Source organism: Piliocolobus tephrosceles, chromosome 20, assembly GCF_002776525.5.
Source record: "Piliocolobus tephrosceles isolate RC106 chromosome 20, ASM277652v3, whole genome shotgun sequence".
Lineage (NCBI taxonomy): Eukaryota > Metazoa > Chordata > Mammalia > Primates > Cercopithecidae > Piliocolobus > Piliocolobus tephrosceles.
The window spans coordinates 4,771,843-4,784,323 of NC_045453.1; the positions used below are offsets into that span (position 1 = coordinate 4,771,843).

At 49.1% G+C, this 12,481-nt stretch overlaps 1 protein-coding gene across 1 annotated transcript in view; it reads left to right on the top strand.

Annotated features, from left to right (window-relative positions):
* TTLL9 (tubulin tyrosine ligase like 9) overlaps positions 1 to 12,481 on the top strand; it is a 72,769-nt gene that overhangs the window by 36,282 nt on the left and 24,006 nt on the right. Inside the window, 2 exon segments of the mRNA XM_023220397.2 lie at positions 595 to 780; positions 11,455 to 11,523. Coding sequence (XP_023076165.1) covers positions 595 to 780; positions 11,455 to 11,523 — 255 coding nt within the window.

The window sequence follows — 12,481 nt, forward strand, 5'->3', positions numbered from 1 at the left end:
GAATTTTTGTTTGTTTGTTTGTTTGTTTGAGATGGAGTCTTGCCCTTGTCACCCAGGCTGGAGTGCAATGGCACGATCTCAGCTCACTGCAACCTCTGCCTCAGGGGTTCAAGTGACTCTTCTGCCTCAGCCTCCCGAGTAGCTGAGATTACAGGTGCTCACCACCACGCCTGGCTAATTTTTATTAGAGATGGGGTTTTGCCATGTTGGCCTGGCTGGTCTCGAACTCCTGACTTTGTGATCTGCCTGCCTCAGCCTCCCAAAGTGCTGGGATTACAAGTATGAGCCACCGCGCCCAGCCAAAAGCGTGAATTTTGGAATCAAGACAGGCCCTGGTCAAATCCTGGCAGTGCAGCACCTTCGTTGGATAGCTATGAGTAATTGACTTAATCTGTCTAAGCCCCAGTTTCCTCATCTGTGAAATGGGGATAATTCTTGACTAGCAAGCTCTTTCTGGGTCAAAGTTACCCTTACTCTTGCTATTTTGTGGGCCAGAGCATGGAGGCTGCAGGGTGGCTGGTGGATGTATGTGGCTGGGAGGGGAGCGGGGCTGCGAGCAGGAGCTAATGGCTGCCTGTCCTTCCCGCCACCCAGCTGACCCGGAAGAACTATATGGTAAAGAACCTGAAGCGGTTCCGGAAGCAGCTGGAGCGCGAAGCGGGAAAGCTGGAGGCAGCCAAGTGCGACTTCTTCCCCAAAACCTTTGAGATGCCTTGCGAGTACCATCTTTTTGTGGAGGAGTTTCGCAAAAACCCAGGAATCACCTGGATCATGAAGCCTGTGAGTGCCCAGTGCCCGGGGCTGGTGGGAGGGAACAAGTCCCAGGCACCAGAGCAGGGATCAGGTGCAGACATTCAGCCTTAGATGCAGTCTGCCTTCCCGAAGGGCCAGCTTTAGCTCCTCTTCTCTGCAGTGTGTGGACCCAGCAGCTATGGCTGCCGGCACACAGTAGGTGCTCAATGAGTGTTTATTGAATGCACAAGTGATCTTTAGCACACCAGGGCAGAGAATTTGGAATCTCTCTTCCTGACATGCCAAGTGCTTTACCTGCGTTACCCGAATCCTCATAGTGACCCTCAGGGGAGGGATCAACAGCCCCATTTTAGCAATGAAGAACTTGAGGCTTGCTTATTCAACATTCCACAAATACTTACTGAGCATGTGCCATGTGCCAGGCACAGACCTAGGTGCTGAAGACACAGCCCTCAGCAAGTCAGCCTGGGTATCTGCCCTTTTTGCGGGCAGACAATAAGGAAACAGGGGAGACCTATGTGGTTGCCGTTGTGCTGTTATTAAGGAGAATGGTGTCAGGAGAGGGATCCACAGGAGGCTCTTCCTGGCTGGGCAGGCTTCTCTGAAGAAGTAAGAGATGGGACTCTGAGGCCTAGCCCCTTGTTCAAATGCTACTGATACACTTACTAGCTGTGTGGCCTCAGGCAGCTTACTTACCTTCTCTGTGCTACAGTTTTCCCATCTGCAAAGTGGGATTACTAGAATACCTATCACCTAGTCTTAGGGTACTAAATGAGTTAACACAGGTAAAGCACATCGTAAGTACTCAATAAATGAGAGTTGTTGTAATAAGAATTAGTGCTGAGCTGCAACCTGAAGGATGCATAGGAGTCCCCCTGGAAAAAAGTAGAGATAGGGAAGAGTATCCTAGGCTGAGGGAACTGCATGTGCAAAGGCTTGGTATCAGGAGGCAGCCTATTGGGGCTCAAAAATCTGAGTGGGGCCGGGCGTGGTGGTTCATACTTGTAATCCCAGCACTTTGAGAGGCTGGTGGATCACCTGAGGTCAGGAGTTCGAGACCAGCCTGGCCAACATGGTGAAACCCCATCTTTACTAAAAACACAAAAATTAGCCGAGTGTGGTGGTGGGTGCCTGTAATCCCAGCTCCTTGGGAGGCGGAGGCAGGAGAATTGCTTGAATCTGGGAGGTGGAGGTTGCAGTAAGCCGAGATTGCCCCACTGCTCTCCAGGCTGGGTGACAGAGCAAGACTCCATCTCAAAAAAAAAGAAAAGAAACCAAAGGAAGGTGAGGGTAACAGCACACCCACCAATCACTCAGCCCTTTCTGGTGCCATGACAGTCGCTCACCACAAACCACATGCCACTGTAGCCTTGAATGGCATCATCAAAGCCCTCTTATGTTTCCAGGCCTGAGAATGTTCCATGCCCCAGGGAGGGAGCGGGAGGGAGGAGGGAGCAGCCCTTTCCTGTGGAGCTGAAGACTGATGTTGGCTGATGCAGATTTAGCCAATAACACAGGTGCTTGGAGGGGCAACTGACACGGGGCTGACAAAAATAATGGATGCTCCCAACGGGCACGGAGCCAGGGTGTGCCCGCCTCCCAGGTTCTTCCCCTGGCCCATCCTCCCTCTCCTGTGTCCAGGGAAGACAGTGAGGAAGGCTGCGGCTGCAGCAGTAGGGATTAGGCTGATGCACACGGAGTTCTGTGACCCACGGGGTGGATTCCAGCTCCCAGCATTATCCTCTCAGACAAATGGTAATTTGTGCTAATTGGGAACAGCACTTGCATATTAAATTGATTCCATTCCCAGCCCACAGCCTTTGTTAACAGCAGACACAACGGCAGCTACAGCTGTAATTAAGAGGAGGCATCTTGGCTCTGTGTGTCTCTGCGTCTGTGTGTGTGTCCTGTCTCCCAAATCGTGAGGCACCCTGTCTGGGGAGTGGAGAGTGGGTGCTTCTGTTCTTCTAGTCATTTCTGGCCTGCGTTCTAATTCTGTGTCCACTGCTTACAAGCTATATGACCCTGAGCAGGTCACCCAACCCCTTTAAGTCCCTCTGGGCTCATTTCTTCATCTGTAAAATGGAATTAATGAGTGTATCTACCTTACAGGGTTGTGAGAGAATTCAGTGAAGTTACACACGTTCAACACATGAATTATACAAGTTATATCAAGGGCTTGGCATTAAGTGCCTGATAATTGACCACTGGTATTTCCAAGAGTCCAGGAAACACTGTCTCTGCTGTGTCCCTGGGAAAGCACTAGGTCAGTGTTTCTCAAACCGTACAGTGCCTGTACAGCATCCAGGGACCTGGTTCAATGCAGAGCCTGATTCACAGGTCTGGGTGGGGCCTGGGAACGTGCATTTCTACCAGCTCCCAGGACCTGCCAGTGCTGCTGGTCTGTGCATACACTTTCAGTATCGAGATTGTGGAGCAGCGGTTCTCAAACTTGAGAATCTCCTGAAGAGCTTGTTCAAGCATCCCACCCACCCCAGAGTGTGTGATTCAGTCAGCCTGGTGGGGGACTGAGAATCTGCATTTCTAGCACGTTCTCAGGTATAGCAGTCAGGGTTCTCCAGAGAAAGGAAAGCGTGTGTGTGTGTGTGTGTGTGTGTGTGTTTAAGGAATTGGCTCGTACAATATTGTGGGGGTTGGCAAGTCTGAAATCTGCAGGGCAGGCCAGCAGGGTGGAGCTTCAGGCAGGATTTCTATGTTACAGTTTTGAGGCAGAATGGCTTCTTTTTCAGAAAAACTCAGTTTTTACTCTTAAGCCCTCAACTGATTAAATGAACCCCCCCCCCATGCTATCAAGGGTGATAACTTAAAATTAATGATTACAGGCCGGGTGAGTGGCTCATGCCTGTAATCTCAGCACTTTGGGAGGTCAAGGTGGGAGGATCGCTTGATCCCAAGAGCTTGAGACCAGCATGGGCAACATGCAAGACTTAGTCTCTACAAAAAATACAAAAATATTAGCTGAGTGTGGTGGCATGTGCCTGTAGTGCCAGCTACTTTGGGGGCTGAGGTGGGAGGACCGCTTGGGCCTAGGAGGTTGAAGCTGCAGTGAGCCGAGATCATTCCACTGTACTCCAGCTTGAGTGACAGAGTGAGACCTTATCTCAAAAAAAGCTAATAATTGCAGATGTTAATCACATCTACAAACTACCTTCAGAGAAACATCTAGACTAGTATTTGACCGAGCAACTGGGCACCATAGCCTAATCAAGTTGACACATAAAATTAACCATCACCCCAGGTTCTGAGGGTGCTACTGGTCTGAGTACCACACTTTGAGAACCACTGGGTTTCAGTATTAACTCCGGGATCTTATTTGGATTCCGTTCAGGAGGAGAGAGTGTTAAAAACAGAATATTGCCCTAAATTTGGAGAATAGAGGGAGAAGAGTTCCCCCAATCCCTCCACTCTTCCCACAAGGCCTGTGTTTGTGACATGGTTGATCTTTGCCCACCCACAGGCAAAAGTTTTCACATAGTTGCTGTGGCCCGGCCAGTCACAGGGCAGCCCTCCGGCGTCTCCTCTGCATTGTCTTCCTGGTGTCTGCCGAGTCTTTATCTTCCTCATCAGTGGCAGCAGAGCAGCCCAGGACTCAGAAGGGAGCAGGCAACATCATCCCCTCTCCACCACCCTGTGGGGACCCTCCTCCCACCAGGCCACAGCCCCAGCCCATCTTGGAGCTCTTAGGGGAATATAAGAACAGACCCAAGAGGGTCTGGCATTTGAATGTCCAGTGTAAACATTGCATCGCTCTTAACTTTTTTCCCATGGAAGCATTCTCCCTTGCCAGCAGTTCAGGCCGGCAGGGTTGGTGGGGAGGTGGGTGCTTGGCTGTCAGGGACTGGGCCTGTCTGTCAGTCTCTCTGTGTGCCCCGCAAGCTGCTCAGGGACAGGGCCTATCTACCTGCTCACCCTGTGTCCACCAAGCTGGTCTAACACTTCACACGCCGCGGCAAGTGTTCTTGGCAACCAGGGGGCTGTTCTCAGCCTTGGAAGCCTATTTCCAAACTGCAAGGCAGGAAGAGCCACATTTTAACATTCCATTACACTGGTTTACCCCAACCAGAGCTTCTCAGAATTTTTCACTGAAACTTTCTAAGAGTTGGGATGCTTTGCTTAGTAAATAATAGAAAATCCAAATAACAGCAGCTTAAACAAGAGGGCAAGACTTCTGTACTGTTTTTATGCCATGGGCCTCTGGAATCTGGTGAAATGTGTGGACCCTATCACAGAATAGTGGTATTTTTTTTAACCACTTCATTGAAACATAATTGGCATACAAAAAGCTGTGCATATTTAATGTAGACAGCTTGATGAGTTTGGAGATAAGCATGTACCAATGAAAGAGTTGTGGTTTTAAAAGCAGAAAATACAGTACATTCCATTATAAAAGAAGGCAGCTATACTGAAAAGCCATTATCAAACTGTTAGTCTGGGTTCCCCAAGAAACAGATGCCAAGACAAAATTAAACAGTTTGGCTGGTGAGAAAAAATGGGGAGGGAGCTAGCAGGTGAGACTGGGAGAGAAGTCAGGCCTCCAAGGAAGGAAAGAAAGAAGAGAGGGAGGAAGATTAGAAGCCTTTGGAAAGTTCGTCAAGGCCCCTGGGAGGCCTCAGCCAAAGTTGGCTGTCAGGAGTCCACTGTCTCTCAGGAATGGCCGGTCTTCACATCCCCTGGGGCTCAGTCACTGACTGGGAGCAGCCCTAGCAAGGTGCTCTGGCAAACACAGCTAGACCTCAACTGGAAGCAGCTGGCACTCTCAGTCAGTTACTCTGTTGGAGGCCTGCAAGGTGCATTGTCATGGGCACCACACAAGCTATTACGAAATTCTTCGTGCTATAGAAATATGTGCGCTTTTCATTAACAATTAAAGAGGATCTAACAGCAGGCCTCACAGCTACCATAATTTCAAAGTCAGGAGGAGCATAAACAATATTTTGAGATATCTGCAACAATTGTAATGTGATATCGAAATCACTGTGATCTCTTTTGATGGCAAAGTCACGGGCATGGCTAACACTCCTGTGATTTGTTGCATTCCTAATAGAGAGAAATGTGAACATCTGGTTAGGGGTTAATGAAAATAAAGATGAAAAAAAAATTTTTTTTTTAATTTACACTTACAGACACTGGGGAATTTTTTGAATGACGAAAAGCCAACTCTAGGGATGGTTTATTGGGTGGCTTAACAACCCCACCAATTCCCAGCCCAGCAGGCTGGCCGCTTCTCCCGGGCCCCTCTTCACACCTCCCCTGCCTTGGGAATAAAGGAATGCCCTGGCCTCATGTCCTTTTTGAAGAAGACACACATTTTTCCCAGAAGTCCCTGCAGCAGGCTTCCCGTAGCATCCTGCTGGCCCCTGCCTGAACCAATCACATGGCAATCACCGTGAGGGCTCAGACTGCCCCAGAGGACAGGGCCAGCGGGAGGAGTTGATCCAGATGGGTTCTGTTGGCAGAGGAGAGGAGGGCATGGCTGCGCCACTGGCTGTATTCCACACCCAATGAATGCTACGTGAGGAATGCAGCCCCCAGCGACAGGGCATGGGGTGACAAGGAGACAAGGACTTTGGTTGGCCACAGCTGGCACAAAAAGTTATGGCTCATTCTGATAATCCATTCAAATAGTGGTTTCCAATAAAAAATGTATCTTTTTATAAAAAGCATAATATGGCTGGACGCCATGTCTTACGCCTGTAATCCCAGCACCTGGGGACGCTGAGGCGGGTGGATCACATGAGGCCATGAGTTTGAGACCAGCCTGGGCAACATGAAGAAACCCTGTTTCTACAAAAAATGTAAACATTAGCCAGGTGTGGTAGTTCCCACCTGTAGTCCCAGCTACTCAGGAGGCTGAGGTGGGAGGAGTGCTTGAGCCCGGAAGGCAGAGGTTGCAGTGAGCTGAGATGGCGCCACTGTACTCCAGCCTGGGTGACAAAGCAAGACCCTGTCTCAAAGAAAAAAGCATAATATAAAAATATTTCCCTCCCAAACCATCAAGTAATAGAGATGTCCCCAGAAGTAGCAATGTTTATCATGTGATTTTGTGTATCCCCGGCACTTCGCAAGAGGTATATGAGCCCCAGGTTTGTGTAGCACAGATTGAACTATCTCGGATTTATCACCCGTTGGCTGGGTGACCTTGGGCAGTGTGTTTGGCCTCTCTGTTCACTGGTTCTCTCAGCTGCAAAATGGGGATAACATTAATGTTTATGTCAAAGGTGTGTGTTTTTTTCAAGCTTTAATGAGGTGGTGTGTGTAAATCACAGTGCCTGGCACTGAGTAAACACCTGGTAAGTATTAGCTGCTGGCATTGCCATTGTTATGAACCGTTTTACTAAAGTTCGTGTTCTGATTATCTATTTCAGAGAAGCAAACCACTCCCAGACATAGTGACTTGAAACAACAATAATGTCTTATTTAGTTCATGAGCCCCCAGCTTGGGCAGCGCTTGACACGGAAGGCTCATCTATACCCCAGCATCCACTGAGGGCTGGAGGATCCCCTTCCTAGCCGGCTCACTGGCTGGGCTAGCAAGTAGGTGCCGGCTGTTGGCTGGGAATTCAGCCAGGGTTGAGGGCTGGAAGACTCAGTTGCCTTCCAGGTGGGCCTCTTCCTGTGAGCTGGGCTTCCTCACGGGATGGCTGCTGGGTTCTGAGGGCGACCATCCTGAAAGAGAGAGCCAGGCGGAAGCTATATTGCCTTTTATGATCTGGCATTGGAATGCACACATCACTTTTGCCCTAGGCAATTAGTAGAGATACTTCCAGATTCAAGGGAGGGGACATTGACTTTACCTCTTGACAGGGTTCTGGAGAACATATGGGACTGGAAATATTGTCATGGTTGTTTTTGGAAACTGACATCTGCTGGATGTATTAGGTGATTTCCTAATCAGTATTAGGTGATTTCCATCTCACCAACCCCAATGTAACACCATGCAGGTGCTTCATCTTCCATTCTTTAGGGTTAGTCCCTTAGGAAGGCACCTCCTGTAACAGTCGTGTCAAGTTACTAACAATGGCCTGAACAATAAAGGCATTTTGTTATCTCACAGAACTAGAAGGCTGAGGGTAGGCAGATCCAGGTTTGGGGATGTGCTCCATGATGCCACTAGAGGCCCAGGCTCCTTCTCTCCATCCACTCTGCAGCCTGTGTGCTGGCTTTTTGTCATCAGACTTGTCACCTCATAGACGTGACATGGCTGCTGCAGTCACAGGCATCATCTCTGCAGACAGTAGCATTCAAAGAAAGAAGGAAGAAGGCCAGGACTTTTCTTCCCGACCCCCTTTCTCCATAGCTCCTTCCCTAATATTTTTAGAAAGGAGAAACATCTTTCCTGGAATCTCTGAACAAATGTCTCCTTAGGTCTGATTGGCTAAAACTGGTCATGAGGTTTCCACCAACTGCAAGGGAAGCTGGGAAAACCTACATCTGACCTTTCCAGCCTTCCTCATGATAGGTGGGCTTTGCTAGCAAGGAAGAAGAGGAAGGAAAGTGGCCATAGGGAAGGCAGCCAACAGGGTTGGAGATAGGGGCTCCTAGTTCAAAGCGTATGAACCTGAAAAGATACCTTTTAATTGAAGTTTAATAAACTATAGAAGAGTAGTCAAATTATAGGGGCACAGTATGAATTTTCACAAAGTGAATCCACTCAAATAACCGACACCCAGGTCATAAACAGAGCATTCCCTACCCCTCAGCCGCCCTCTTAGGCCCCCTTCCACTCACTCACAACCCCCCAAGGCACTAAACAGCATAGGTTTGCTTTGTCTGTTTTTGGACTTCAATTAATTGGAATCTTATAGGGTGAGTACCTTGTGTCTGGTTTCTCTCCCTTGACATGTTTTGCAGTTCATTCTGCTGTTGTGGGTAATTGTACATTACTAACTGTCATCTTTGTATACTATTCCATTGATTAAATATTCATCCATTGGGTAGTCTCCGGGTGGAGCTATTATGATAGTGCTGCTATGGGTGTCTGGGGCCATGTCCATGATGACATGTGCAGACATTTCTGTCATGTAGGTCCCTAGGAGAGGAATTGCTGGGACCTAGGATAGAGGATGCCTATGTTCAGCTTTAGCGGATGCTACCAGTTTCCAAACAACATATTCCCATACCAGCAGTGTGTGCAAGTTCCAGTTTCTCCACATCCTCACCAATACTTGGTATTGTCTGTCTTTAATTTAACCATTCTCAGATAGTATGTAGTAGTATCATATTGTGATTTTCATTAGTGTAAGAATTAAAGAAAGAGGAGAGAAGCTCGAAAGGTGGCTCGCCAGTCAAGACAGGTTTATTTTAGAGAAAACAAACCTGAGAGGAGCCTTTTGGCTGAGTTAGGTCAGAGCCACACTTTCTTACAGATTTAAGAGTTTTTTGTTTTGTTTTGTTTTGTTTTGTTTTAAAGATGGAGTCTCGCTCTGTAGCCCAGGCTGGAAGTGCAGTGGCGCGATCTCGGCTCACTGCAAGGTCTGCCTTCTGGGTTCACGCCATTCTCCTGCCTCAGCCTCCCGAGTAGCTGGGACTACAGGCACCTGCCACCATGCCCAGCTAATTTTTTGTATTTTTAGTAGAGACGGGGTTTTGCCGTGTTAGCCAGGATGGTCTCGATCTCCTGACCTCGTGATCCACCCACCTCAGCCTCCCAAAGTGCTGGAATTACGGGTGTGAGCCACCATGCCCCAGCCAGACTAAGAGTTTTTAAGGATTCAGGGTGGGAGAATTTATCAGAGGCTTGGACTGCTTCTGTGTCTCTTTGTTGTGCTTATCTGGGAGGGAGAGTTGTGTGTCTGTTCCTATACATCTTTCTGCAGCTGCAGGCGTATCCCCCAAGTCTGCTTTTAGCTTCCCTATCTTAGTGCACCTGAAGGGAAAGGAATGTGCTTATTAAGACCCACTGTTTTACTGGAGTCCATTGTATGAGGGCGAAGTTTGGCTGTTACCCAAGAGATTTTCCCCCTACCTCCCTCTGTGCCCGAGCTGTCTTATCAGTGTTTTACTGTCTGCTCTTTCTGGCTGCTTATAGTTAGAAGTGATTTCCTTGGAATGCATGAGGCTAGAAAGGGAGCTGGAACTTAAAGTGGTGGTGTTTGTCCGAGATGACGGTGCTCTTGTTTTGTCAGTTAGCACTTCTCTCTTGGTGAACTCTCTGATGAAGTTGAGTGCCCGTTCTTTTTTTTCTTTTCTTTTCTTTTTTTTTTTTTTTTAATAAAGACAGAGTCTCACACTGTTGCCCAGGCTGTGCAGTGGTGCAATCACTGACCACTGCAGCCCTGCTCTTCTGGGCTCAAGTCATCCTTCGACCTCCACCTCCCAAGTAGCTAGTACTACAGGGGTGCACTGTCACACCCAGCTAATTTTTAAAATTATTTTTAGTAGCAATGAGGTCTCAAGGTCTTACTACGTTGCCTAGGCTTGTCTCAAACTCCTGAGCTTAAATAATCCTCCTACTTCGGCCTTCCAAAGTGCTGGGTTACAGATGTAAGTCAGTGTGCCCAACCTGTTGTATGTTTGCACTGGCAATCTTCTTTCATAAAATGCCTGTTCGAGTCTTTTGCAAGGCTGTGAACTGTTGGAAGCTCCTGATGCACACTGATTAGTTGCTTTCTAAAATTGCTATGCACATTTGGCTGCCCCGAGCCACCACCAGTACTCCATAGAGTTTTTGGCACCCAGTCTTCTGGGCATACACAACCCTGAACCAGGGTGCACAGCAAGGCAGGCAGAGCAGGGGCCCTTTGTGCAGTTGACAACCTGTACAACTACACTTGACAACCCTGCCTGCAGAGAGCCTCGGGCGGGTCAGGTGGGCCATGTTCAGAGGAGAACAGAAGGAAATGAGAGTTTGCAGTTATGCTGGAGGTAAGATGGCTTGGGGGACCTGCTCAGTTGCTGCAAATACCTAAAGGACTCTTCTGGACCCAGGAATCAGCTTTGTTCTAGGAGGTCCTAGAAGCCAAAGCCAGACTGGCCAGTTTTAGCTCAACACAGGTTAGGCTGTGAACGTTCCATTAGGTCTGGGTTATTGCATAAGGCTCGACATACAGTATGCACTTCATATATACCTTTTGGATGACTACTTAACAAAGCTATCCTGTAACAAAATGGGCTGTGTTTGGCGTGGGTTGGGGGAGGTAGTGAGCTCCTAGGCACTGTAGGTGTGCAAAGTCAGGCAGGAGGACTGTTGTCCTTCTACAATGGTAGAAGGGGAGTAATGCCTTTGTTGAGGACCACTCCATATGAGATCAAAGATTCTGTCAGCCCCTAGACTCTGTGAAGCTATGAATTATCCATGCTAGGTTTCAGTAAAGGCAGGCTGATTTCAGTATTAGCCGAAGCAAACCCTAATTAGGAAGGCAAATTGATTTCCAAAAAAAGAATTGGGTGATATGTTCCCAGGACTGTTAGAAATGGCTTTTTAATTGTCTGTTCTTTTGCATTATTCATGCAAATGTATGTCTTTGTGAGCTAAGTCAGTCTCCCTCTTTCCCTCCCTTCCCTCTCTCCCTCTGCCAGGGTTAGCAAAGTTCCAGCCCCTTCAGTTAGCCTTCCTCTGGGGAGAGTTGGGGGCTCATAAGGAAAAAGAGACAGATATGCTGGGGAGAGCCTCCAGCCATGGGGGCCAACAAAGAACCATGCAGAGCTAAGAGCTGGCTTTCTGCCCCCACCACACCCCAGGTAGCCCGGTCACAGGGGAAAGGCATCTTCCTCTTCCGCAGGCTGAAGGACATCATGGACTGGAGGAAGGTGAGCCTGCCTCTTCCCCCTTCCTCCCTGAACCCTCCTCTGACCTCGCCAGCAGGAGCGGCCCCTCCTTCCCGCTGTCAAAGCTCAGAGGGCTGGCAGAGAAACTCTGCCCACAGGTCTGCCCATTGGAGCAGGGTCTCCAGAGCCAGATTGTTCAGGTTCAAATCCTGACCTTGCCACTCAGTCACTCAATAGCTGTGTGCCCTTGGGCAAGTTACTTCACCTGTCAGTGCCCCAGTAAATGTGGATGGTAATTGTACCTGCTGAGGATGCAGTGAGCTAATAAACACACACACACACACACACACACACATATTCTCACACATACCCACACACCCAGCACCGTGCCTGACACTCAGCGCTCAATGCACATTCTTTATCTGGACCTCCCGCTCACGTGGCTGGGGAGAGTTTGGCTGACTCTTCCTCAGGGCCTAGACTGAGCCTCAGGGGCAGCTCCCTCCCAACCCCAATCCATTCTTGTCCCAAGACACGGTGCGGTAGAAATCCTGATTTAAATCCTGCCTCTCCCACTCAGCAGCTGTGTGGTCTTGGGAAAATGACCGAAGCCCTCTGAACCCCCTGAACCCGAGTGGTGACGATGGTGCAGGTGGGTGGGAGGAGCAGGATGGCTGAAATCCTACAGGACCAGCCCCTGCTGTACCAGGAGGTGAACAGCAGTGCTCAGTGTCTTGACTCCTCCCATGAAACTGTCAGGGCACTGCAGGGAAGAAGCTCAGCAGCCTGGAGGCCCAGCCTGCTGGAGCACTGTCAGTCCCTCTGGCAGCCACGTGAGTGGCTGGGCCCAGGTCCCAGGAAAGCAAGACCTGGCGGCTTCTGTCTTGATACAGCTAAGTGGGGAACAATGGTGGGTGGAGCAGGTCTACCCTGAGAGCCAGTGCTGCCTGCCATTGTTGGGGCTGTTGTGTCACCCCATCAAGTGTGTGACCTTTGTCTT